At 45.4% G+C, this 27,893-nt stretch overlaps 1 protein-coding gene across 6 annotated transcripts in view; it reads right to left on the reverse strand.

The window, feature by feature from the left end:
- NSD1 (nuclear receptor binding SET domain protein 1) overlaps positions 1-21,817 on the reverse strand; it is a 164,196-nt gene extending 142,379 nt beyond the window's left edge. The window contains exons 1-3 of one of the 6 annotated variants that reach the window (XM_046667136.1): positions 21,682-21,806; positions 19,659-19,772; positions 18,832-18,918 (exon numbers count right to left, since the gene is read on the reverse strand). In XM_046667136.1, coding sequence (XP_046523092.1) covers positions 18,832-18,918; positions 19,659-19,688 — 117 coding nt within the window. In that variant the 5' untranslated portion in view covers positions 19,689-19,772; positions 21,682-21,806. Of the gene's footprint in view, positions 1-18,831; positions 19,773-20,609; positions 20,860-20,888; positions 21,152-21,681 lie in introns of those variants that run through there. The other 5 variants (XM_046667135.1, XM_046667138.1, XM_046667133.1 and 2 more) reach the window with 5 other exon arrangements.
- Positions 21,818-27,893: the final 6,076 nt, after the last annotated feature.

Raw genomic sequence — 27,893 nt, forward strand, 5'->3', positions numbered from 1 at the left:
AGTGGCTACCAGGGGAAAGGTGGGGTGGGAGGGTGGGCACAAAGGGTGAAGGGGTGCACCTACAACACGACTGACAGACAATAATGTACAACTGAAATTTCATAAGATTGTAATCTATTATTAACTCAATAAAAAAGAAAATTTTTTAAAAAAAGTATTTCCCTAAAAGAAAAAAAAAAATCTGGAAACAAATAAGAATGAAAATACACCATACCAACTCATATGGGAGGTAGCAAAAGTGGTCCAAAGAAGGAAATTCAGAGCAAGGCAAGCCCACCTTAACAAAGAAGAAAAAAATCTCAAATAAGCAATCTTAAACTACACCTAATAGAATTAGAAAAAGAAAGACAAAGCCCAATGTCAGCAGAAGGAGCAAAATAATAAAAATTAGAGCAGAAATAAATGAAATTCAAGTGAAAAAAACAGTTGAAAGGATCAATGGAACTAAGGGCTGGTTCTTTGAGAAGATAAAACTGGCAAACCATTAGCCAGACTCACTAAGAAAAAAGAGAGAAGACTCACATAAATAAAATTAGAAATGAAAGTGGAGATATTACAACAGATACCATAGAAATACAAAGGATTATAAGAGAATAATAAGAAAGGCCAACAAACTGGACAATCTAGAAAAAATGGGTAAATTCTTAGACTCATATAACCTCCCAAAATTGAATCAAGAAGAAATGGAGAATCTGAATAGACCAATCACAAGTAAAGAGATTGAAACGGTAAAAAACCTCCCAAAAAATAAAAGTCCAGAGGCCAGCCATGTGGCCAAGTGGGTAAATTCATGCATTCTACTTCAGCAGCCCAGGCTTTCGCTGGTATGGATCCTGTGTGGGGACATGGCACCACTCATCAGGCCATGCTGAGGCAGCATCCCACATAGCACAACCAGAAGGACCTACAACTACAATACACAACTATGTACCGGGGGACTTTAGGGAGAAAAAGAAAAGAAAAAAGACTGGCAACAGATGTTAGCCCAGGTGCCAATCTTTAAGAAATAAATAAAATTAAATAAAACAAATAAAAGTCCAGGACCAGATGGCTTCCCTGGAGAATTCTACCAAACGTTCAAAGAAGATTTAATACCTATCCTTCTCAAACTATTACAAAAAGCAGAAGACGGAACACTTCTTAACACATTTTACAAGGCCAACATCACCTTGATACCAAAGCCAGACAAGGACAACACAAAGAAAGAAAATTATAGGCCAATATCACTGAGGAAAATAGATGCAAAAATCCTCAACAAAATACCGGCAAACCAAATACAGCAATACATTCAAAGGATCATACACCAAGATCAAGTGGGAGTTATGCCAGCGATGCAGTGATGGTTCAACAGCCACAAATCAATCAACGTGATACACCATATTAACAAAATGAGAAATAAAAACCACATGATAATCTCAATGGACGCAGAGAAAGCATTTGACAAGATCTAACATCCGTTTATGATAAAAACTCTCAATAAAATGGGTATAGAAGGAAAGAACCTGAACATAATAACGGCCATATATGACAAACCCACAGCCAACATCAAACTCAATGAAGATAAACTGAAAGCCATCCCTCTGAGAACAGGAACAAAACAAGGGTGCCCACCCTCACCACTCCTATTCAGCGTTGTACTGGAGGTTTTGGCCAGAACAATTAGGCAAGGAAAAGAAACGAAAGGAATTCAAATGGGCAATGAAGAAGTGAAACTCTCGCTGTTTGTAGAAGACATGCTTTTATATATAGAAAACCCTAAAGAATCCATTAGAAAACTATTAGAAATAATCAACAACTACAGCAAAGTTGCAGGATACAAAATCAACTTAAAAAATCAGTGGCATTTCTATACTCTAATAATGAACTAATAGAAAGAGAACTCAACAACATAGTACTATTTACAATCGCAACAAAAAGAATAAAATATCTAGGAATAAATTTAACCAAGGAGGTGAAAGACCTATACAAGGAAAACTGTAAGATATTACTGAAAGAAATCGATGACAACATAAAGAAATGGAAAGATTTTCCACGCACATGGATGGGAAAATAAATATAGTTAAACTGTCTATACTACCTAAAGTAATCTACAGATTCAACGCAATCCCAATGACATTCTTCACAGAAATAGAACAAAGAATTCTAAACTTCCTATGGGGCAACAAAAGATCCCAAACAACTAAAGCCGCCCTGAGAAAAATGAACAAATCTGGAGGCATCACACTCCCTGACTTCAAAATATACGACAAGGGGCCAGCCCAGTGGCATAGTGGTTAAGTTCATGCCACGGTCCACTTCATTGGTCAGGGGTTCTCAGGTTTGGCTCCCGGGAGCAGACCTACCACTGTTCATCAAGCCATGCTGTGGCAGCATCCCACATAAAGGAGCAGAAGACTGGCATAGATGTTAGCTCAGTGACAATCTTCCTCAAGCAAAAAGAGGAAGACTGGCACAGGTGTTAGCTCAAGGCCAATTTTTTTTCCTGACCAAAAGAAGAAAAACACCACACTACAAAGCTACAGTAATCAAAACAGCATGGTACTGGTACTAAAACAGACACACAGATCAATGGAAAAGAACTGAAAGCCCAGAAATAAAACCACACCTCTATGGACAGCTAATCTTTGACAAAGGAGCTAAGAACAAATAATGGAGAAGGGAAAAGTCTTCAATAAATGATGTTGGGACAACTGGACAGCAACATACAGAAGAATGAGAATAGACCATTATCTTTTGCCATACACTAAAATTAACTCAAAATAGATCAGACTTGAAGGGAAGACCTGAAACCATAAAACTTCTAGAAGAAAACATAGGCAGTACTTTTTGACATGGGTCTTAGAAGGATCTTTTTGAATATCATATCTACTCAGAAAAGGGAAACAAAAGAAAAAATAAACAAGTGGGACTTCATCAGACTAAAGAGCTTCTGCAAGGCAAAGGAAACCAGGATCAAAATGAAAAGACAACCCACTAGCTGGGAGAAAATATCTGCAAATCATATATCTGACAAGTGGATAATCCCCAAAATATATAAAGAACTCACAAAACTCAACAACAACAACAAAAACAACCCAATCAACAAATGGGCAGAAGATATGAAGAGACATTTTTACAAAGAAGATCTACAGATGGCCAACAGGCACATGAAAACATGTTCAACATCACTCATCATCAGGGAAATGCAAATCAAAACTACACTAATATATCACCTTATACCCATTAGAATGGCTATAATCACCAAGACAAAAAAATAACAAATGTTGGAGAGGATGTGGAGAAAAGGCAACCCTCATACACTGCTGGTGGGAATGCCAACTGCTGCAGCCACTATGGAAAACAGTATGGAGATTTCTCAAAAAATTAAAAATAGAAATACCATAAACCCATCTATCCTACTACTGGGTATTTATCCAAAAAACTTGAAATCAACAATTCAAAGAGACTTACACACCCCTACGTTCATCGTAGCACTATTCACAGTAGTCAAAATGCGGAAGCAACCCAAGCACCCAGTGACTAGTAACGGATAAAGATAGATAGACAGATAGATAGATAGATAGATAGACACATAGACACACACACACACACACACACACACACACACACACTGGAATACTACTCAGCCATAAAAAAAGACAAAATTGTCCCATTCACAACAACATGGATGGACCTTGAGGGTATTATGTTAAGAAAATAAGTCAGGGCTGGCCCGGTGGCGCAGCAGTTAAACAAGCACGTTCCGCTTCTCAGCGGCCCGGGGTTCGCTGGTTCAGACGCCGGGCACAGACATGGCACCGCTTGGCAAGCCATGCTGTGGCAGGCATCCCACATATAAAGTGGAGGAAGATGCGCACGAATGTTAGCTCAGGGCCAATCTTCCTCAGCAAAAATAGGAGGACTGGCAGCAGATGTTAGTCCAGGGCTAACCTTCCTCAAAAGAAAAAAAAAGAATCCCTCTTGAATCTCAAAGAGCTATTTGTACACCCATGTTCATACCAGCATTATTAACAACAGCCAAAAGGTGTCCACTAACTGATAAATGGATAAAGAAAATGTGGTATATACATACAACAGAATATCTTTAAAAAGGAAGAAAACTCTGACACATGCTACAACATGAGTGAACTTTGAGGACATTATACTAAGTAAAATATGCCAGTCACAAAAAGATAAATATTGTATGATTCCACTTACATGAGATATCTAGAGCAGGCAAATTCAGAGACAGAAAACAGAATGGTGATTGCCAGGGGCCGGGAGGTGGGGGAAGCAGGAAGTTAATGGGTACAGAATTTCAGTTTTCCAAGATGGAAAGAGTTCTGGAGAATGGTTGCACAAAAATGTCAATAGAGGTTTCCCCTGTTCTCCGAAAGTTTGTTTTACGCCACGTTGCTTTTATGAAAGACCTACATCAGTACTTGTTTTCACTAACCAAGAAATCTAAAGATTTTTCACTTTTACAAGAAAAGGCGAAACTTGAAAATAGCATTTGGCATCTGTTTTGCAGAGAGCTGCTATAGATAGGCTAAGCAGTCAAGCATACTGTCACATTTCATGCCTCCCACATCGGCCACAGCAGACCAGAAATCTTGATGTTCAACATCGAAGCAGGCTGACCTGCTAGTCCTGATGCATTCAGGCGAGGATGAGATGTTAACACAGGACCCTCTTCCTCACTCCTACATGCCAGTCTCCTGGACCTCCCACCACCCCAACCTCCGATGACTCAGCCTAACACACCATCGTCACCATCAGCACCTCTCAGACTTCCAGTGTGCTCCCTATCCTCCCAATTCCACTAAGTGAAACTGTACCATACATATAGTGGTCCCCCCATACACCATTTCACCTTCCGCAGTTTCAGTTATCCTTGGTCAACTTGAAATATTGAGTGGAAAATTCCAGAAATAGACAATTCATAAGTTTAAATTACATGCCACTCAGAACAGTATGATGAAATCTCCCGCCATCCCTCTCTGTCCTGCCTGGGACGTGAATCATCCTTTGGTCCAGCTTATCCACGATGTATGTGCTACTCACGAGTTAGTCACTTCGTAGCCCTCTCAACGTCATGGTAACACAGTGCTTGTGTTCAAGTAACCCTTATTTTACTTAATAATGGCCCCAAAGCACAAGAGCAGTAACACTGGCAATTTGGATATACCAAAGAGAAGCCAGCAAGTGCTTCAAGTAAAAAGGTGAAAGTTCTTGACTTAATAAGGAAAGAAAAAAACTCCTACACTGGGGTGACTAAGATTTATGGTAACTTTTATTACAGGATATTGTTGTAATTGTTCTATTTTATTATTAGTTATTGTTATTAATCTCTTAGAGTGCCTAATTTATAAATTAAACTCTATCACAGATATGTACATATAGGAAAAAACATAGCACATATAAGGTGCTGGACTATCCTTGGTTTCAAGGTCTTAGAACGTATCCCTCCGCAGATAAGGGGGAGACTACTATACATTATTTCTACTTTATATAGGCTGTCTATTTATCATATCACTCCTGCTTTTACTATGTTAGTGTTATTTTAGGTTTTATGTGTTATTTGGTATGATTTGGTAGGTTATTCTTTGGGTCCAAGAACACAAAAAACGTTCCCACATAAATTAAATGGTAATTGCTTCTTTGCTTTACACCATTTCAGCTTAAAAAAGGTTTCACAGGAATGTTCTACTTTCAGATAGCCGGAGAAATCTGTTACTTAACACTACTGAAATGCACACTTAAAAATGGTTAGGATGGTAAATTTTATGTTATGTCTATTTTATCACAATTAAAATTAAAAACTATGGGGCCAGCCTGGTGGCATAGTGGTTAAGTTCTTGCACTCTGCTGCGGTGGCCCAGGTTCTCAGGTTTGGATCTCAGACATGGAACTAGCACTGCTCAACAAGCCATGCTGTGGTGGCAGACTGACATGAATGTTAGCTGAGCCACAATCTTCCTCGAGCAAAAAAAAGAGGAAGACTGGCAACAGAAGTTAGCCCAGGGCCAATCTTCCTCACACAAAAAAATAAAATAAAATAATAAATAAGTAAAAACTAGGGGCCAGCCTTGAGGGGTAGTGGTTAAGTTCAGCACCCTCCACTTTGGTGGTCCAGGTTCGCAGGTTCAGATCCCAGGCACAGATCTACACCACTCATCAGCCATGCTGTGGCAGCGACCCACATATAAAAAAACTGAAGATGAGGCCAGCCCAGTGGCACAGCGGTTAAGTTTCCACATTCCGCTTCCACGGCCCAAGGTTCACCGGTTCAGATCCTGGGTGCAGACCTACGCACTGCTTGGCAAGCCATGCTGTGACAGGCATCCCACATATAAAGTGGAGGAAGATGGGCACAGATGTTAGCTCAGGGCCAGTCTTCCTCAGCAAAAAAAGAGGAGGATTGGTGGCAGAGGTTAGCTCAGGGCTAATCTTCCTCAAAAAGATTTTTAAAATAAAAAAATTGCCTTTTTTTTAATTTTTAAAAAGCTGAATAAAGAATCCCCACTGAAACAGGCACAGTCCTATATCGCTGGTTGGGAGTGTAAATATATATACTCTTTTAATGGGGAATTTGGCAATATCTTTCAAAATTATAAATGTATTTAATGTTGACCCACAATTCCAGTTCTAGAGATTTATCCTACAGATGTATTTGCATACATTCAAAATTGTTTATGTGTATGGATGTTCACTTTCAGCAAAAGAGTTATTTGAATTGAAAATGTCCATACATTCATACAATAGAATACTATACAGGTATAAAAAAGAATGAGAAAACTGTTTTAAAATGGAAAGATTTCGACAACATATTACATGAAAAGCAAGATTAAGTGTGCACAATATGCTACCTTTGTCATAAAAAAAGGTGGGAGGGGCCACAGGAATTGAAGGTGTAAGGGTCCTTCACTACTTACCTTTCTATATATCATGTACCTATTCAAAAATTCAATTTGAAAAAACAAGGTCCATTAGCTCAGCTTAAAAGTAAAAAGTGGTTAATCACTATCTATTTTGTACACTTAGGCTTTCTCCTTTAATTAAAACTATTCATATCTTGTTGGGTGGGTGTGGTAACCAGCCCCAGAGATGGCCCCCAGTGATCCCCACCTCACGCTGTTCATGCCCTTGTGTATTCCCCTCCCGCATTGTATGCCCTTGGATCTTCCTGCTTGGTTTCTCCTTCTCTCTTGAATCACTCATTCAGGGGGAAGACAGCTACATAGTGTGAGCAACCCTATGGAAAGGCTCATGTGGCAACGAATGAGGCCTCCTACACACAGCCAGCAGCCATGAGTGAGCCATCCTGAACAGGGATCTTACAGCCTTCAGATGACTAGAGCCCCAGCTGACATCTTGCTTGCAATATCACGAGAGACTCTGAGCCAGAACCACCCAGCTAAGCCACTCCCTGACTCTAACCCTATGTGAGATAAATGTTTATTGTTTTAGGCTGCTTTGAGGATAATTTGTTAGGCAGAACAGATAACTAATACAGCCGGAAACATTCCTTCCACAACTCTTAAGAATTTGTTTTCAAAAAGGGTATTAAAAACCTATAAAAATTATCATCAGCAAAGTGCTGGATAGTAAATCAATAGGACTGTAGCAGACATGATTTCTTCAAATTTTTACAAGTCTGTAAAGTTGGTTTATTAAATATACAAAAACACAATAAGCTTTGAATCGAAAAAAGAAATCTGTAAAACACAGATCTGGCTGTATAAAAATTGAAACTCTGGGTGGAAAACTGCAGAAAATCATTTACTAAAATGAAAAACAGATTGACAAGAAATATTTATATCCAGTAAGATAAAAGTGTAACAGCTATAAAACACTAAAATCCAAAAAGATAAAATCCAAAAGGATAAAAACACAAAGGTCATAGGAAAAATACAAACAGCAAACAAACAGAAATCATTTTCAACAATAAAGTTGTATTAATTAAATCAGTCTTGTCGTAGTATTATGCACCCATTTAATTAAGAAAAAACTTAGAACAGCAATGCTATCAAAGTTGGCTTTGCTATCAAAGTGAGGCAAATGCTAGACTCACACGCTATTTAGAACTGTGAAAATGGTACAATCCTTTTGGAAAGCCATACAGAAGAAGGTATGTCAAGAGAGAGAAAAAATTTAACCTACTGCCCTGATATTTCCACTATTAGCAGTTTATCCTTAGGAAAATTCCACAGACATTACTATGAAATTAATAAGACCAATCAAGACTTTACTTACAACTCTAATATCTACTCCACCAAAGAACTAACTTCAGTGGCTTAACTACCTGCACTGTAATACTTCTGCACCAAAGCTCTACTACATTAAAAAAGCACTTTAAGTGTATTACCTCTCAACAACTGCTCTGTAATTCTTTACAGATCACAGCATGGTGTAAGTGCTGTTTCTTGACACACTAATTAAAAAAACAGATTCAATACATTGTCAATCGAACCTGCAATGTTAAAGAAATGCCTGTGGATGTAAAATTCCAATGACAGCATGGCATTCATGTCTGTTATTTTTTACTGGATTCAGATATAACTTGCATATTCCCTGCTTTCACCAGGGATCTCCAACAGCTCCAATTACAGCATCAAGAGAAATCAGAGATGACAAGGGGAATATACGCTCATAATTTACAAAGGAGGACTACCTTCAGACTCTTCCTGGTATATAAGGGGATATCATATAACCAGTAATTATTTTTAATTTAATCTTATGTAGAAATATAATTGTTCACCCTCCAAAGTGGATTTTATCCTTCCAGTAATCTTTAACAGAGTATTATGGTATTTTATATAAGGTCGTTGGAGATATAAAAAGAACTTCAGAAGCCTTAATAAAGTAATTTTACCTAATAACAGCAACAGAACTAAAATCTCTTCCAATTTATAAAGGGAAACTGCAAGCATGTATGATTTTATTAGTTCTCTAATAAATTATCTGAAGGTGGAAGCAATATTTAAAAATTATGGTTTGTATATAGCCATTATAAAAAATGTAGATTGTCTAAAATATGTAAAAAACTCAACAATAAAAACAAACAATCCAATCAGAAAATGAGCAAAAAACATGAATACATTTCACCAAAGAGGAGGTACAGATGGCAAATAAGCACATGAAAAGATGTTCAACATCATTAGCTATCAGGGAAATGCAAATTAAAACCATAATGAGATATCATTATATAACTATCAAAATGGCTAAATAAAAATAGTGGCACCACCCAATGATGGCAGGGATGCAAAGAAACTAGATCACTCGTACAGTACTGGTAAGAATGTAAATAGTTCAGTCACTCTGGAAATCAGCTTGGCAGTTTCTTATAAAAGTAAATATGCCATTACCATATGATTCAGCAATTGTACTCTTGGGCATTTGTCCCAGCGAAATGAAAACGTATGTTCATACAAAACCTGTACACAAATGTTCACAGCACTTTTACTTCTAACAAGCAAAAGCTAGAATAAGCCCAGATATCTTTCAACAGGTGAATGGTTAAACAAACTGTGGTGTATACATACCATGGAATACTACTTAGTAATAAAAAGGAATAAAATACTGATATATTCAATAACTTAGATAAATCTCCAGGGAATTATACTAAGTGAAAAAAAGTCCAACCCCAAAAGGCTACATACTGTATGATTCCATTTACAGACATTTTTGAAATGACAAAATTTTAAAAACAAAGGACAGATTAGTGGTTGGCAAAGGTTGGAGGAGGAGCTGCCAGGAAGGAGATGGGTGTGGTATAAAAGGGCCACAGGAGAGACCTGGTGGTGTTGAAACTGTTCAGTATCTTGACTGTGGTGGTACATGTAGAAACCTACACAGGTGATAAAAAGGTAGGGAACTTAATATACACACACAAACAAGTACAAGTAAAACTGGGGATGCCTGGAAAATGTCCTTATAGAAACACAGAATTTTCTTTAAAAAAAAAAATACAAAAAACAACAACTGGGGACACCTGAATAAGCTTGATGGATTATATCAACGTCAACATCCTGGCTGTGGTATTAGATGTGTTTGCAAAACGTTATCACTGCAAAATCAGACAAACTGCATAAGGATCTCTCTGCATTATTTCTTACAACTGCATGTCAATCTATATTTATCTCAATAAAAATTTCGGTAATGAAAAAAAGAAGAGCCAGCCCCGTGGCTGAGAGGTTAAGTTCACACGCTCCACTTCAGAGGCCCAGGGTTTTGCTGGTTTGGATCCTAAGCGTGGACCTAGCACTGCTGATCAAGCTATGCTGAAGCAGCATCCCACATAGCAGAGCCAGAAGGACCTACAACTAGAATATACAAGTATGTACTGGGGAGCTTCGGGGAGAAGAAGAGAGGGGAAAAAAAAAGAACAGAGGGGCCGGCCCCATGGCCAAGTGGTTAAGTTCGCGCACTCTGCTTCGGGGCCCAGGGTTTTGCGAGTTCAAATTCTGGGCACAGACATGGCACTGCTCATCAGGCCACACTGAGGAGGCATCCCACATGCCACAACTAGAAGGACTCACAACTAAAAATGCACAACTATGTACTGGGGGGCTTTGGGGAGAAAAAGGAAAAATAAAATCTTTAAAAAGAAAAAAAAGAACAGAGATCTATCTACATGCTCATATGAAAACATGCCCTTAAATATTAACCAAGGTATTCAATAATACATATATCAGGCCACCTGTGTTACCAAAAGATTAAAAAAAGGAAATTCGAATGGAATATTAGAATATTGTAATCGATTATTAAGAAAATTCCAATAGAATATTAAGAGTGAGGGGCTGGCCCTGTGGCTGAGTGGCTAAGTTCGCGCGCTCCACTGCAGGCGGCCCAGTGTTTCGTTGGTTCGAATCCTGGGCGCGGACATGGTACTGCTCATCAAACCATGCTGAGGCAGCGTCCCACATGCCAACAACTAGAAGGACCCACAACGAAGAATATACAACTATGCACCAGGGGGCTCTGGGGAGAAAAAGGAAAAAAATAAAATCTTTAAAAAAAAAAAAGAATATTAAGAGTGAAAATGCGGGACTATATGAAGGAGACAGAAGTCAAGAGATTTTTACGTTCCATTTTTAAATGACTTTTTTTTCTTACCGTGAATATTTATTACTTTTCTATCTATAAAGAGTCACTGCAATTTCTTCAAAAGGCTACATTTGAGATCATTAAAAAAGTTTCAGAAACAACTATTCAATAAAAATCAAACCCACCACAAGAAAAGAGGTGTGGTCTCCTTTCAATAGGCTCCTCTGAAAATCAAGGGGTGGAAATGAAACATTTATAGCCATGACAAAGGACAACCAGCAAAAAAGCAACAATGTAATAAAGTTATACCACTTGACAGTTGGGATACAGAAAGATACTGATTCTACTGCACAAGTTAAATTCTCCCGATCACCAAACAAAAAAATGGATCAAATTCTCCTGATTATTAAACAAAAATAGAAATAGTTAACGTCCTTATCTTACCAATTAAGCAAAAAGAGTTTGGAAGAACAGAGAAAAAGGCAAAAATGCAAACATCCTTCTCAAAATTCACAACTCTTTCAAAGGTGCGTCTGGCTCTTGGCATACTATAACAGGTATCGCTTACTGAGCACCTACTTCAGAACTAGCACTGTGCTGGCTGCTTCTTATAAACTATCTGGTTGCATCCTATCAAACAACCCTGCAAGAAAGATATTAGCCCCAATTTAGAGATGAGGAACTGGGCCTCAGAAATTAAAGAGACTTCTCCAAATAAACAGCACAGTACATACACAAGAAATCTGTCCAACTTAAAACCATTATGATTTAACATCCTTAATTAAGAGATCAAGAGTGAGGGGCCAGCCCTGTGGCGTAGTGGTTAAGTTTGGTGCACTCTACTCCAGCAGCCCAAGTTTAGTTCCCAGGTGCAGACATACACCACTCATCAGTGGCCATGATGTCGCAGCAACTCATATATAAAATAGAGGAAGACTGGCACAAATGTTAGCTCAGGACTAATCTTCCTCAGCAAAAAAAAACAGAGAGAGTGAGAGACTGAAAGTGAGAATGGAGAGAAAAAAGAAAGCTTGAGATATTAGGGAGCTCAAATTTGAAGGCCTGAGAAATTGAGTACATGAGGAGATGAAATCAAAAAAAACCTCTTAAGTTTTGAAATTTGATACATTGAGGTTGAAAGCTCATTCATCACCTCCCTACTAAAAATGTACTCCTCTCCCCAACTTGTATCTTTGTAACAGCACCATTCATTCTTTCACTCAAATAAAAATATAAGCGTCTACTACAAAGAAAGTACCACGCTACACACTGTTAAGATGCAAAGATGAATCAGACCAGGGAGATAAAGGCATGAGCCAGGAGTATGGAGCAAGGCACCACTAACAGTTCTGTTTGGCTGAACCCAGGGTGCCCTAGGTATAGCATGAGATTTGAAAGGTCAGGATGGGGTCCTATCAAAGAGGACACTGAATTTGGGCTTTATTTGTCAGGCAAATGGGGAGAGGATGGAGGCACAGAAGGTAAAGCTTTAACCATAGACCTAGCAGTTCTCATTTTGGAGGTCAGAGGTAATTTTGCGTAAGACAGACTGGAGAAAAAAACTTTATGAAGACCAGTGATAAACATCTCCTAGTAAAATAGGAATGAAGAAATGAAAAAGACTGGAGGAATTTGTATAATTTAGAAATAGGATAAAATTCAACTCTACAGGATGGCATATAAGGCCCAACTTTATCCTTTATTTCCTGACAACCCCATTCCTCCCAGATTCCTATCAAAGAATTTCTTGCCACTTGCATATGCTATTCCTTCTTATTTACTGGCATGTCTCTGCTCAAATTATATATAAGCCCTCTGTGAAGTTCTTCTTGATCAGTCCAAGCACGCCTTCCTCCATGCTCCCATAGCACTACATCTGTACCAGACCACTTAGTATTCTACACGGTCATTGTTTACACTTGTCTCCCCCACACAGTAAAGTCCCTTAAAAACATAGACTATGTCTTTCCTTTTTTAATACTAGCAATGTCTGACACAGAGGAGGCACTCAGATATGTTTTGCTCATATAAATGAGTAAGTGACTCCAAGGTTTCCAGCCTTGAGATGAACATGCCATCATTAACATAGAAGAAACTCATGTTTGGCAATAAAAGAGACAGGTTCCAAAGTGAATATGAGAGGCCGGCCTGTGGCTGAGTGGTTTAAGTTCATGTGCTCCACTTCGGCGGCCCAGGGTTTCACCAGTTCGGATCCAGGGAGCGGACCTAGTACCACTCATCAGGCCATGCTAAGGCAGCATCCCGCATAGCAGAGGCAGAAGGCCCTACAACTAGAATATACAACTATGTACTTGGGGGCTTCGGGGAGGAGAAGAAAAAAAAAAACTGGCAACAGATGTTAGCTCAGCTGCCAATCTTTTTTTTAAAAAAGTGAATATGGGGGCTGGCCCCATGGCCGAGTGGTTAAGTTCACACGTTCTGCTGCAGGCGGCCCACTGCTTCGTTGGTTCAAATCCTGGGCGCGGACATGGCACTGCTCATCAAACCACGCTGAGGCAGTGTCTCATATGCCACAACTAGAAGGACTCACAACGAAGAATATACAACTATGTACTGGGGGGCCTTGGGGAGAAAAAGGAAAAAAATAAAATCTTAAAAAAAAAGTGAATACGATGCAGATAGAAGAGAAGCTTGGGTGGTGATTAAATTTCTTAGTCTGAAGCTCAGAACTCAGGTCAAGACAGTTTTCACACAGCAGAGTAGCACTAAAGTGAGTCAATGAAAGTGGTAAGGCTATAGAGAATGAAGGAATGAGGAAAAGAGCAAGCTGGGAAAAAAGGACTGTTTAAAAGAGCGGTGATCAGGGGCTGGCCTCGTGGCGGAACGGTTAAGTTTGCGCGCTCCGCTTCGGCAGCCCAGGGTTTCTCTGGTTTGGATCCTGAGCGCAGAGCAGACATGGCACTGCTTGTCGAGCCATGCTGAGGCGGCATCCCACATGCCACAACTAGAAGGACTCACAACTAAAAACATACAACTATGTACCAGGGGGCTTTGGGGAGAAAAAAGAAATCTTAAAGAAAAAAAAAAAAAAAGAGTGATGATCAAAATGCTGCAAATCTAGTAGGATAAGTATGGAGGTGTCATTTGTGACTTACGAAAGAATAGTTTCTGCGCAATGGTGAATACAGAAGCCAATCCACAGAACTTTAAGGAGCGACAAACAGAGTAGACAACTCTTTCAAGAAATTCACCAGTAAAGGGAAAAGATAACTGGAGGGGTTACAGGATAGAGGAAGATTCCTTTAGGATAGGAAAATGTCATCCTGTTTTCAGGCAGAAAAAGTGATGCAGTGGAGAGGTAGAGAATAAAGACCCCAGAGGGAAAGAAGAAAGAGTAATGAATAAAACAAGGTCTTCCAGCAAGGAGGGAATTGGATAGATTTAGGTTCTGCTGAACCTAAAAGGTGTGGAGATAGGATCAATTTTCTTCTCAAAGAGGAAAAGAGAGAGTAGACAATTGCTAGGATGATGAGGAGAGAACCCCTAAAGAATCATTCCTGTCTCAAGCACCAACATAACAAGTCTTGGACATCATCTGCACTCATCTCTCGCCTTCATCCCTCAAATCCAGGCAACTCCAAAAGGGCTGTCAATTTCTCTCCTCCGAAATCTTTTGGATTTACCCCCATTCTTTCTACTAGTGACTCTGCTCAAGTCTAAGTTTTAATTACTACTGCAACAGACTCCTACTTCCTAACATCGCCTCTACTCTCCCTCAACCAAACTTTTCCAAACACAGATTTCCTATCACTTCTCAGGTAAAATTCCTCGCTGGTTCCCAATTCCTATCACATCAATACCAAATGCCAGTCTGGATTTCTAGGCCCTATTACCTGACTACACCCATCCTACCCAACCAATCCCCCACAAGCACCTTCTGAAAATACTATGTTCAATTAATTCTCCACATCCAAAGTAGTCTTCTAAACCTAACCAAACCAAACCCAACTCAGCCAAGGCCAATTCAAGTCCTACTTCTTCCTTGAAGCCTTGACGGTTTCATTCATCTCTCCACTCAACTCCTTAACCAGTTAAATATCCACAGCACAGAACTTAATACAAGGGGGTTGTTTGTGAGTATTTTCTGAATCCTCAAGATTGTACAGGGGTAGGGGACATATACTGTTATAATGCCAAAACACCTATTTTTAAATGTAAAAAGTAGTCTCTATTCAAACATCCATCCCACAGACAATATAGTGCCTAGCTCCAGCTAATGAAGCACTAACTAGTATTACAATTACAAGGTAAAACTGCAAACAAATCTGGCAAAAAGATACTGTTTTTTATTATTATTGCTTTTTCTCCCCAAATCCCCCCAGTTGTGGGTCCTTCTAGTCGTGACACGTAGGATGCCGCCTCAGCATGGCCTGATGAGTGGCGCCACGTCCGCGCCCAAGATACAAAGCGGCAAAACCCTGGGCCGCCAAAGCGGAGTGCGTGAAGTTAACCACTCGGCCATGGGGCTGTCCCCCCGTGTTTCTTTAAGTCAATGTAAATAATAAAGAAGTACCACTCTAATTACCGGCAAGGAAAAGATGATCTAGCTCAACCAGTAAACAAGTGACAATGGACAAGAATAACAGGAACAGGACAGGAGCTTCAAAGTGTGATATGATGAACAGCAAAGGATTAAGAAATGTTAGTGAATGACATAATGGAGAGAGGACAGATAAAACAAGATTGGCAAAATATCAGTAATTCTTGAAGGTAGGTAAGGAGTACATGGGGATTTCTACTATTCTCTCCTCTTTGGTATATGCTTGAAATTTTCTATAAGTGACATTTTTAAAGAGAACCTTACTAAAACTAATTAAGACCTTAAACATTTTTACAAAAATTTATCCACCTTTTGACATGATGAGAAAGTGAAGCAAAATAAAGTACGTCATCTCCCTATTGCACAATTTTAGCATGCAAAATTTTTAAAAATCTATTTGATTCTTGCCTTATTGTAACAAATAGTTGCCATCACAACCAAAATTTTGATAAAGGTTTAAAAAACTTATTTTCATAATGCTTAATTTTACCTTTCAATATAAAATCCTAAATAAGCCTTTTGCTCCCTATTTACTTATGAAATTTTAGTCCACATTTTAAGTGGATTCATTTTTAGTGGTCATCATCTTCTGATAAAGAGGATCACCAGTATAATATGTACATCAGACCATCCTGCAGCTGGCTACATCCTAAGAACTTTGTGGATCCCCAAATTCACGAATACTGTATAAATTCTCCATAAAATATCTAAGTTAGGAAGAGTAGAAAACAAACAACTGCTGCAAATCAGCCTAGTAAGAAACCAGGAGTTACTTCAGGCCCAGGCAAGAGTGTCAGAGACCTTCAGAAGTTACTGAAGAAAATCAAGAGTACTCAGATAATTCTATGATTTCAAGGGTTTCAGAAATGTCTCCAAAAATCTCAAGTGCCTTGACAGTTGACCTACGTCTTCTATGACATCTCTTTTTACAACAAAGCTATGAAGACCCAACGAGACCATACATACCAAAGCACTTACTAAACTGTATGTTATGGCCTCACAGTTAAACTTGGAGCTCTGGGAACCAACCTTCCTTCAAGATTTCATCAAGCACATACCATGTACAAAGCACTATCTATGTACACTGTCAGGAATTAGAAAGTACCAACAGACTTAAATATAAAAGCACGAGGTCAGGATTACTAACTATAATGACAATCACTTCACATCACTGTGTGCAGAGAAAACAACTGAAGAACACAAGGGTGAACTGAAGAGGCTGCTCAATCACGACAGGAGGCAAATAGTCTGCTTATACAGCTAGATACACCAACAACAGACAATATGATCTTGAATTATGTGTCTAGGGAGTTCACAACCCTAATAACTACTGTGACTCTCGCCAAGAGAATCTTATTCTATCGCGATTTGACAGACAGAATAAGACACACAGCATTTGCCAAGGATTTTCTAAAATTTCCAGCCCTGGGCATAGGATCTAATAGAGAGTAAGTGCTCTATACCTGCTGCATCAGTGAATCAACTGTCAATAGTCTGAATATGTCAATAGTGTGTGGCTATATAGAATTATGTTTAATTACACCTTTCCCGAGCTATATTGTTCAGCTAAATTTGCATTCTGAGATTGACTTCACTTTTTTAAAATCCTCAGTCAAAAAATATCAAAGGTGAAAATCAAAGCAATAGATTTTAACCACAACCTTGAACCAAAGGCCTAAAAGGATATATCAAAGACACTTGCTTCTTCAAGCCCATAAAGTCTTTGAGCAATTTAGATTTTCTACCTGAAAAAAAAATTTCTATGTTTATACAAGTTTGCTAACTCCCATTTTAGATGCATAACATACTGTCTATAGGCTCCAATATTTTCAACTGTTTTTAACAGAACCAATACTCCATTGACATCCGTTGATGAGAACTAGACAGGTTTATATTTCCATTTGCATGCTTCTAGAGAAACATTTATCACCACCATCAGATCTAGGTTTATATGTAAATAAAAGGCAAAACCATATATATGTAAAATGTATTTCAATTTGAACCCAAGAAAAAAAGATTTGTCTCAGCTGCTAATAGATGCCCAACACAGCGTATCCACCCCAAAAAATATCTAGGACAATACAGACTCAAGATAAGCACCAAAACAAATTTTTTAAATCTGCAACTGCCAGGCTAAGAAACCAAGGCGTACTAAAGCATATTTAAGATATGAATCAACAGAAACAAAAGCGACACACCCACATTCTCACTCTGTAACTTTGAAGACTACCAGGACTAAATGGTAAAGCGAATGTTTAATGCACTCAAAATGATCACCACATACATAAAATTTTTTCTGATTAAATCTTTACATAGTATTTCAGAGGCACTTGTTGAGGGGAAAAATCCTCTTTAGCGACATTACAGGAGACCATGATAATGTGTCTGGGCGGAAACAATATCAGAATCAAATATTTAAAGCTGAAAGGAACCTTTTAACAATCAAGTTGTTTCAGATTTTGAAGGTGATGAAACTGAGGCTAAGAGAAGTCAACTAACTAGAGGCAGTCAATTCTGCCTAAGATCAAATAAAGAACTTCATCATTTACCACCCTCTAACAATGGCACACAGCACTCCTGAATAACAACTCACATTTTTTTCCATTTCCATACGCATACCACACAAACACGTCAAAATTAAAAACTAGAAAAAGTTCAAGAGCCTACTCTGATGATGGCAGTTATCTAAAGCATAAGATGCGGTACGTTCACAACAGGCAGTTCAGAAAAATCAGCCTAATTTAAATTTTGACTGACGTCCCAAGAAGCCCTCCTCATCCTAGCTACTTTCAATTTGTGCCCAAAATGCACTTCAACCTGCAGCAAGTCACCCCATCAACTAAAAACATAAGCCAGGACTTAACGCGGAAACAGGACTCTAGGTAATTAACTGGCTTGCTGGTATCATGAGAGAATCAAAGTGCACTTAAAAAAAAAGCTAAACAAATGTATAGCTCTATCTTGAAAAATTAGATCTGAACTCAATCAAATGTCCTTCAAAGTTTAACTCTTAGCCAGTCCTTAATGGAGAGTTAATTGGGAAAACCTGAAAAGAATCAAACTCATACAAGAGAGATAAATTTAAAAATCAAAGTAAATTTCTCCAAAGGCTTATCAATAGGAATAGGCTTTCAACTGTGAACTGATAAGCAACCAAAAACCAATTAGTTAAAAGTTTTGCTTTAAGTTGCCTGTATATATACATTTATGTATATATTTAAGTTGTACCAAAAACTGCTTACAAATGGCAATTCCTGTGAAGTAGATGATGAAGTTCCAGGTAATTCTAGCATGTTTCCTAATGTACTGGTACTGGAGTCTGGATCATCCTGAAAAGATAAATTTATTGAGTTTAATTGCTCTTCTACGGTAACGTTTGTATCTCCTAGTGAAAAGGGGGCTGGGAGAAGGGCTGCTTTTTCATTGCTGCCGTCCACTTCATTTCTTTGCTTATTTTTCTGTGTTTCAGTTTGAGGAGCTAATGGCAAGAATGGCGGTTTGACTGCACCGTGTCTACTCTCTGGTGTGCTGTCTTGTTCATTTCCCATGGCCACGTCTACACCATTCTCTGATTTAGGCTCATAATTGCAGGTGGCATTGGTCTGAGTTTCCTCAAAGATCTCCTCTATACTCTCATCCTCTGTGACTGGCTGTTCTGGGTCCATTTCAGAATCTACATCTGCATCGTCCACACAAGTAAAATTTTCAAAGTGCAGAAAGCCATTCTTGATAGTCTTTGTTACTTTTACCTGGAGTTCAGGGGAGTTATTACAAGAGGGTTCCTGTTTCATAGCAAGTGCTGTTGGACCACCAGGACTCAAGGAAGTGCAAACAATTGGCGACTGAGCTCTTGAATCACTTTTTTCAGGGTCTTGAAAGGATTCTGATCCATCAGTAGACCCATTTAAATACTCTACATTGATCATGGAGGCCAAATCCTGTAGTCTCCGCAGTGGAATGTAACAAGATGGAGAATCTTGTCCATAAGCATTTTGGGATGTTCCACTGGCAGTCGATAACTGCATAGTACACCCATTAAGTGGCTCAGAAAAATTGGATTGACCATTACCGAAAGGGCTGTCCTTGTCTTCAGGGGCATCTAAATTCACTGGGTTGGAAAAGGGCAGCAAACAATTTCTTCTAGGTAGTTCACAGGTCTGATCCATCCTGGGTCAGCATCAACCTGGAATCCAGAAACACAGCGATTAATTTGAGTTAACAGGCCATTTGACTCTTATCTTCAAAATGGCAGCCACTTCTCAAGGCCTAGTGGCCTCGATGCCTTTCTGCTGCACTTCCATGGGTGGAAAAAGTTCCCCAGCTGACGATGGAAAAATGGCTTCGGTGAGCCTCCGCAAACTCCGTCTTCCCGGAGCTGGGCAGATCTTGCCACATGGAAACAGCCCGTCCTTTTTTCCTGCACTGCAGACTGGTGGACAGTTGGGCTGAACTAAAATTAAAATCTCTTTGGCAGCAGAAATTCCCAAATCTCAAACAGGAATCGTCCTCCCCCTCCCCCGCTGGGGATCCAGTGGCCGGATCTCCCCAAGGGCGGGAGGTCCAGGGTCCGAGGGGGGCTCCCGGACGCTGCACAAAAAGGTTACCCCCCTCCTTCCTGGCTCGCTCGGGCGCAGCGGTCACAATAGCGCTGCACTCTGCGCCCAGCCGGCGCTGGAGCCTTTGCAGCGGCCGTGCGCAGGCCGCAGGCGAGGAGGCCGAAGTGGCTGCACCCCGAAGCTCGCCTTCCTGACTGCAGGCCTGCTCGGTCCACGGCTGCGGGGCCCAGAGGCCAGGACGCGGCAGGGGGAGAAACGGAGGCAGCCGGCGAGGCCGAGTCAGGGCAGCTGCTCCAGCTTGACAAACATGGCTGCTGCCGACGCCGCCGCCGCCTGCCCGGGCCGCGCTCCTTCCCGCAGCCGCGGCAGCACCTCCTGACTGAGCCGATCTCACTCATCAATATTCAGCAGCAAGCAAAGTTTGCTGCGGGAGGGCAGCCGGCCCCGCGCCCCGAGCCGGCTACCTGAGGGGAGGCGGAGGCCGAGGTGCGCGCGGGAGGCCGACGGGGCACGGGCCGCGCCGGGAGGAAGTTCGCGGCGGCCCGGCCGGCTAGGCCTGAGCCCGGCTGGGAGTGATGGAGGGGGAGGGGGCCCGCGGCTGCAACGCCGCCGGCCACCAACCCCGCGCCGCGCCCGGCCCTCCCCCGCGCCCCTCACCTCACGGCCACCACCATCTTCCCCGCCCGGTCGCCTCCTCCCTCCTCCTCGCGCCTGCCCGCCGCCCACCCCAGCGCACTAGTTACCGTGCCCCGCGCCCCCTCCCGGGCCGGCTGGGGGGAGGGGGTGACCCTCATTACACTGGGGCGCGAGCGGAGCGGTGGGGAGAGAGCGGAGCCGCTCGCCGCACCCCCCTCCCCCCGCGTCTCTCTTCAGGGGAGAAGGCAGCAAGCGCGACCTGCCCCGGCCTATTCCGCCGCCGCCTCCTCCTCACACCCCCACCGCGCGCGCCCCCGCGGCGGCGCGTGCGACCGAGCGCTTCGCGCCGGCCCGCGTGCGGCTGGGGCCCCGAGTGCGCGCGCACCCCTTCCCCCACGGCGCGCGCGCTCCCTCGCCTCACTCTTCGGGGTTCAGGGCGGGTGAAGTCGGGCTCGCGAGCGCGCCGCCCAATCAGCGGCGCCGGCGCTGCCGCCCCCTCCCCTCCCCCTGCGCGCCCGACCGCTGCCCGGGCCTACGGGCCGCCCGGCTGCCCGGGCGGGGCCTGAGGCGGGCTCCCCAGGGGCCTCGCGCGCCTCCCCGGAGTGTCCGGGCCTGCGGGCGTCGTGGGTGGCACTCCGATCCCCTCGCCTACCTCGGGGCGCTGCGCCGGCCCCGGGCTGCACACGGTTCCAGCACCCTACCCGTCTCGAGCCCCAACCCCGGCGGCACCTGGCCCGGCTGAGGCCTGTCCGACCGCCCCGCCAGCCCCGCTCGGGCCCGCGTCAGTCCCGGCCTCCATCTTAGGTTACAGCCCAGGCTCCTCATCCACTGGGCACCTGCCCTCAGCCCGCTCGGCTCGGCCCGAGGCGAAGGCAGTCCCCCTCCTACCGCGGGGCTCACCTGGGGGCTTGGGCTGGGGTCTTCGAGGCCTCAGGCCCCGAGCAGGCACGGCCGCAGGTGAACCCCCTGCCCGGCCGCACCCCAAACCCACACCACCACCACCACAGACCAAGCTGAGCAGGAAACAAAATGGAGGCAGCAGCTCGGGTCTGCCTCGCCGAGCCAAGCCTGTGCAGCCCAGGGCTCCCTCCTGCCGCAGGCCCGACGCCCGCGAGGCAGGGGGCTGGCTCGTCCCGGGCCCCGCGGGCAGCCGCCCTAGAGCAGCGCAGGCAGGCCGGGGACTCGGCCCTGCGGTCCCCACGGCCCCTCACCCACCACCCCTTCCCTTCCCCCTCCCCCCATCCCTCTCCCTCCCCCTGCCCGGCCGTGCGGGGTGAGCGGCTCCAGGGAGCCGGGTCGGGTCGGGTTACCCGCGCGGGCACGGCCGGCCCGGCCGTGGCCTGGGCGGGGGATAAGGCCCGCGACCCCCGCGCTGAGCCCACCCCCCGCACCCGAGCCGGGCAGCCGCCTGACAGCGCGCCCGCACCTCGGCCTGCCGCCGGCGGCCCCCGCCCAGGGAGGCCGAGTCCCCAGCCCGGGCACCGCCGGGACGAAGCTCCCTCCCCACCCCCGGGCCCAGGGGTCTTCGCAGCCTCGGGCGGGGCGAGGGGAGCGCTGGGGGAGGGGTCCACTAATCCCTGCACCGCCTCCCGCGCCTAGGCTGGGTCTGGGCCTGGCACGGCGACTCGGGCCGCGGGCGCGGGCGGGCGTCGGGAGGTGCGTGCGCGCGGGGCAGGGGACGGACAGGGGGCCCGGAGGGGCCGCGCCTCGCACCGCAGACGCTGCAGTTCTCGGCACCCAGGCAGATGGCCCTCTCGTGCCACCGCCGCCCGGCGCAGGCCGCCTGCTCCGCAGCCCTGCTCCCCGGGGAGCGCGCGCCTCGCCCCTGCGGTCCGGGCATCGGGACCCCGGCGGAACAGCGCTGGGAGGGCGGACCGCCGGCTGGCGCGGCCAAGCCTGCTGGCCTCATCCCGGGCCTGGGGCGCTCTGCTCTCGGGCGCCTGGGACCTCGAGGCCTGCACCCAGCGCTCAGGGCCCCGCAGCGCCGGCGGCGGCGCCTCCGGTCATCAAAGACAGCGCAAGGGCAGGTCTGGGAAGCCGAGCCCAGCCTGACCCCGCGACTCCAGCCCCCCAGGCCCTTCCCCCAACCCGGCCCGACCCCGTCGCCCCCTGGGCTTGCTCCCTGGCAAAAAGCTCACCTCGGGAACTAGCTGGTCCCTAGAGTGCTAAGTGCACCCTCACTATTCCAAGAAAACCACAATCGACCGCCATAAAAATTTCGCCTCCTCCAGAAAGCCTTCTGTGATTAGAGTTAACTCCATCGCAAAGCTGAGGGCACCGCCCTCGAGAGCCACGTGACTATCATTCCTCCCAGGGCTTAGTAAATGTGCATAATTATTGCCCCAGTGGAGTGTTTACCCGCAGCCCTTCTCTCTGTTAACCGTGAGCCCACCTAGGAGAAGGGCCACTTTCGGCGTTGCCCTGTGCGGCAGCGGCGCAGGCCTCCCTAAACCCCATCCTTCAGCCTTCCCCGACCTTCATCCGAAGACTGGCCCCGTAGGCTTGGAGCTGGGGATGCCCCTAGCCGCCTGCTCTCCAAGGCCCACAGTCCAGTCATGGAGACTCACAAGTCAACAGATCCTTAGCACACCATAAGTGGGGGATGCAGACCCTGCCAAGACAGCTAATAGGCTTTCTCAGAGGGAAGGAGCCCCCCTGAACCAGAGTGATGAGGGGGGCACTGTGACTCCACGGGGCCTCCCTCCCTCTGCTGAAGAAAATGAGGTACCCTGCAGGCTCCCAGGGGCAAAGTCAGGTTGGCAGTGTTCTGTGTGCTAGGATCAGCCAGAGAAGAGCTGGGTCTACACCTCAGGGTCTCGCCCTACAGGGACCAGCCCTTTGCTCCTCTGAGGAGTCACTCCTGCTAACCCCATCTGGGCAGTTCACTGGGGAAGCTCTGACTGGTTCCTTCTTCACACCTACTCATTTGAGCTGGTCATTTCTGACTGACATTCTGACTGACATCCCCCTGCGAATGATCCAATTCATCAAGGTACCTTTAAACCCTTTACTCACCCACAGACCATCCTAAGTGCCTGAGAACTGCTACTGTATGCCCTTCAGCCAGTCAGGTGACAGCTCCATGCCTCAGTTTCCTTGCCTGAGGCTTCCAATGCGCAGGGCAGCTGTGAGAGTCCCTGAAGGCAAAGCTAAATGTTAGGGTCCTGTACAGACTAAGCACCTGATGAATGCTGAAATGTAGTTCATTGCTTTGTTCAGCAACCTTTTCCTGCATCCCAGGTGGTATACCAGACACTGAGGAAACACAGGATGAGATGCCTGCCTCAGGAAAAGACACCTCAAGAAAGGTGCTAAGGTGTGAAGAGGGGCTGGACAATGGTTTCTCCCAGAGCTAAGCTCTGGACGTCACTGCCCTCCAGAAACGCCTCTTTCCAGCCTGCCAGCCCCGGTGGAAGAGGAGTAGGGGCTAAAGGGGGACAGGCAGCTGGACGTGGACAGGTTACTGACAGGTCTTAGGGAGATGACTGGGAGCCCAGGGAGAACCTCGTGGACTCCCTGGAGTGACCTCAAGGAGCCTTCCTGCCTCTTAGAGTAGACCTTGGCTGCAGAGGTCTCCACCACAGCAGGCCCTCTGGAGCCTCCCCGTCCAGCAGGCCCTGGCCAAGCACCTCGTGTGTCCCAGCACCGGGCTGAGGAGACCCACAGGCCGTATAATCTCCCAGGGACACTGGCTGCTGGAGTGGGGTCAAAAGGGATAGGGCCCTGTCCTGCCCCTCTCGTCTCAGCTGAGGGATCTATTCTGGGCCTGTGCCTCCCATCCTTAAGACAGAGATTAGAATCAGTAAATTCTTGCTGTGTCTGTCCTGCGTACTGGACACCGTGCTGGGTGTCCTGCCCCAGCACCTGACACACGTTAGTTCCTTTAACCCTTTAGTGGCCCAATGAAGAAACGATGTCCAAAAGATCAAGCCTTTCTGCAGAGTCTCAGAGCCCTAACTGTCACCTGGTGTGATTGGCCTCACCTCCCTTGCTCTTCACCAGCATACCCTCCAGACACTGTGAGAAGCCCTAGCACAGGGTCTCACCTACAGGGGCTCAGGAATTTGAGTGTTGGGCAAAGTGAGAGTAGCTTAGCCTCAGTTTCCTCATCTGAAAATTATGGTTACTGGTCATTCCTACCCAGATGAGATAGATACCTGTTGGGACATTTGGCCAGTTTATAGCAGCTCCTTTTTTCTGAGACCTGCCCCCCTCTCATTCATGAATTCAACAGATGTTTATTGAGGTCCCCCTCACAGCCTTGTGGGGAAGGCAGATAAGTAATGATAAGGTAGGAAACTGAGCACTGAGAGAGAAGCCAGAGGTGCTGCGGGAGCTGAAAAGGGCTCCGGGGCAGTCAGGGAGGGTCTCCTATGGGAGCGGCATCTGGAGGGAGATATGTAGGAATAGCCAGGAAAGGAGGGGACAAGGTAGAGGTTCCAGCAGAAGAGCCCAAAGAAAGACCAGGCTTTTGAGGAACTGACCACAGTTCAGTGTGGCCAGAGGCTAGTGGTGGGCAGGGGAGAGGGAGTGTGGGTACAGTAAGACGGCTCTGATGGGGATGGGGAAGGCCACAGGGGCCTGACTGCAGGGCCCTGTTGGTCAAATTAAAGAATTTAGGCTTTATCTGGAGGGCAGTGGGGAGCCATGGACGGTTAAGGAGCAGATTGAGGACTGCATCTGTGCCATAGAAAGTTCACTCTGCCAGAAGTGTCCAGAAGAGATTAATACCTCCTCTAGAAACACAGCCCTGCCCAGGGACTTGCCTCTGGGATATGCTAGGGCTATCTTGTTCCAATAACAATTGTGGCTTTACCTCCTCTGTGCCAGCTACTCTCCAAGACACCGTCTCACTCCATTCTGAGGTGGGCACTATTGTTATCCTCACCTTCCAGAGAGGAAGCGTGACTCGCTCAGGGCCAAACTCACAGCCCCAACTCCCACTTCAAGCTCTTCGTCCCTACCGGACAGAAGCAGCATCTGCTTTCTGACTAGACAGCCTGGTTTTGGAGGAAGTATGGAGGCCTTTGGTAATTAATCCCAAATGCTGCTGGTAAACACTACAACCATCCCTTCAGATGGTCCAGGAATTGTTTCTTTTCTCTCCCCACCCAGTGGTTTCCCCAGACTGAATCAGACTTCCACTTAAGATCAAGGAAGGCGTGGCCACATCGGAAGCGGCATACATCCCTCCAGCAGTGTCCTTCTTACTCAAAATACCAGGTTTCTGTCTGCTCGCCTGACCCTGAAGCCCCAGCCCCAGCCCCAAGGACTCCAGTTTCCACTTCAAGTGTCCTTTCTCTCCAACATTCTCTTCTGAAAGCCCTGTGTGTGGAGGCCACTAATCCCTGCCCTCATCACTTCTGCAGCTGCCCAGGGTACGCACTATGCCAGGACAGGCTGCGTTCCAACCAGCCTGTGCTCTTGCTATCCCTCTACCTTTTAGCCTGTCAGGCAAACTCCTGCTCATCCTTCAGGGCCCAGTTTAGAAGACTTCTCCTCCTGGAAGTCTTCCCTGATCCCACCCCTAAAGGCATCCATTTTTCCCTGAATGAGCCCCTGCAGTAACTATTAACTTCCAAATCTGGTCCCAGCAAGACTCAGGGCATATGCTTCTCTGACCTCCAGTGACCAAGCCCAAGATCGAGGCTCAGAGTAAGTGCTAGAGAAACACGTCCTAATGCCTGATCTATCTCCTCCCCTCCTCTCCACACTTGCGTCTCCATCAGACAGAAGAATTATGGTTCAAATTATGGACCAAATGGTTTGTGCAAAACTTAAACCCTCCCTAAAAGGATTCAGGGATGTTTGGGGGAATACACAGGCCTCTGTGTCAGACACTTTCAGAAAGTACAAGAGAGGGGCCGGCCCGGTGGCACGGCAAAGTCCGCACGTTCCGCTTCTCTGCAGCCTGGGGTTTGCCAGTTCAGATCCCGGGTATGGCCATGGCACCGCCTGGCAAAAGCCATGCTGTGGTAGGCATCCCATGTATAAAGTAGAGGAAGATGGGCATGGATGTTAGCTCAGGGCCAGTCTTCCTCAGCAAAAAGAGGAGGACTGGCAGTAGTTAGCTGAGGGCTAATCTTCCTCAAAAAAAAATAAGTAAATAAATAAAAAGTACAAGAGAATCTACAGGATCTGGAGTCAGATAGATGTGGGTTCCAATCGTAGAGAGGCCACTTACCAGGCAAGTGCCCTCCCCTCCCTGAGCCACACAAATGGAGCGGGTGTGCAGATTAATATGTGAGTGTTGGCAGTGCCTGGCACAGGGCCCCGCCCAGAGCGGCTGCCCACCGGATACCTCCTTCAGATGCCACCAGCCTCCTCAACCCAGCATGTCAGACTTCTCTCCCCTCCCCCAAACCTGCTCCTTCTCTGGGTGTCTGATTTTGTCAGATGAACCCTCAGCCTCCAGCCAAGCACTTCTGAACGTGTCAGCTCCAAGGGGAGGAGGGAGAAGCAGAAGAATGCTGGGCTCTGGGGGAATGCGGTCAGAGGGAGGGGGAGGTTGCAGCCTGTGGCCAGGAGAGTGGCTGTGCCTTCGGCCTGCATAAGGGTTACTGCTTTACACTCAGCACTCAGGGGCTCCCTGCAAGGCAAGGAGATTATTCTATTTTGCAGATAAAAACAGAGGCTGAGGAAGAAGAGGCTGCTTGTGAAAGGTCCCGCTCTGGCAAGTGGTGGAGTGGCGCAGAGTTTATACCCAGTAGTCACTCAATAAATCCTAAAAGGAAGTCAGGTACCACAAGGCAGAGGTGAGACTCTCGGGTAAGGGCTTGGTGAAGTGAAGTCTTCCACATCTTTTGATCAAGTCCCCTGCTGGGTTCCAATTCTAGGACCACAGACAAGTCCAGTGCCTCGTCCTGAGTTTGTGGTGTGGGAAGTCCTTGGGAAGCTCCAAGGCTCCCCGCTCTCCCTCCCTCCTGAGGTGCCCCACAGGGAGATTCATTTGGGTGAGATGTGGCTTTTCTCCTGGGGTAGGAAACCCTCTGAAAAGGGGCCTGGAGAGAGGTGTGTGCTCAGGCAGACCAAGGATTCCATATGGAAGTTAAAGGTCTGGGAACTTGTTCCCTAAACTCCAGCCATGCTCAGAACAATCTGGAAAAATCTTC

This window comes from Equus quagga, chromosome 7, assembly GCF_021613505.1.
Source record: "Equus quagga isolate Etosha38 chromosome 7, UCLA_HA_Equagga_1.0, whole genome shotgun sequence".
NCBI lineage: Eukaryota > Metazoa > Chordata > Mammalia > Perissodactyla > Equidae > Equus > Equus quagga.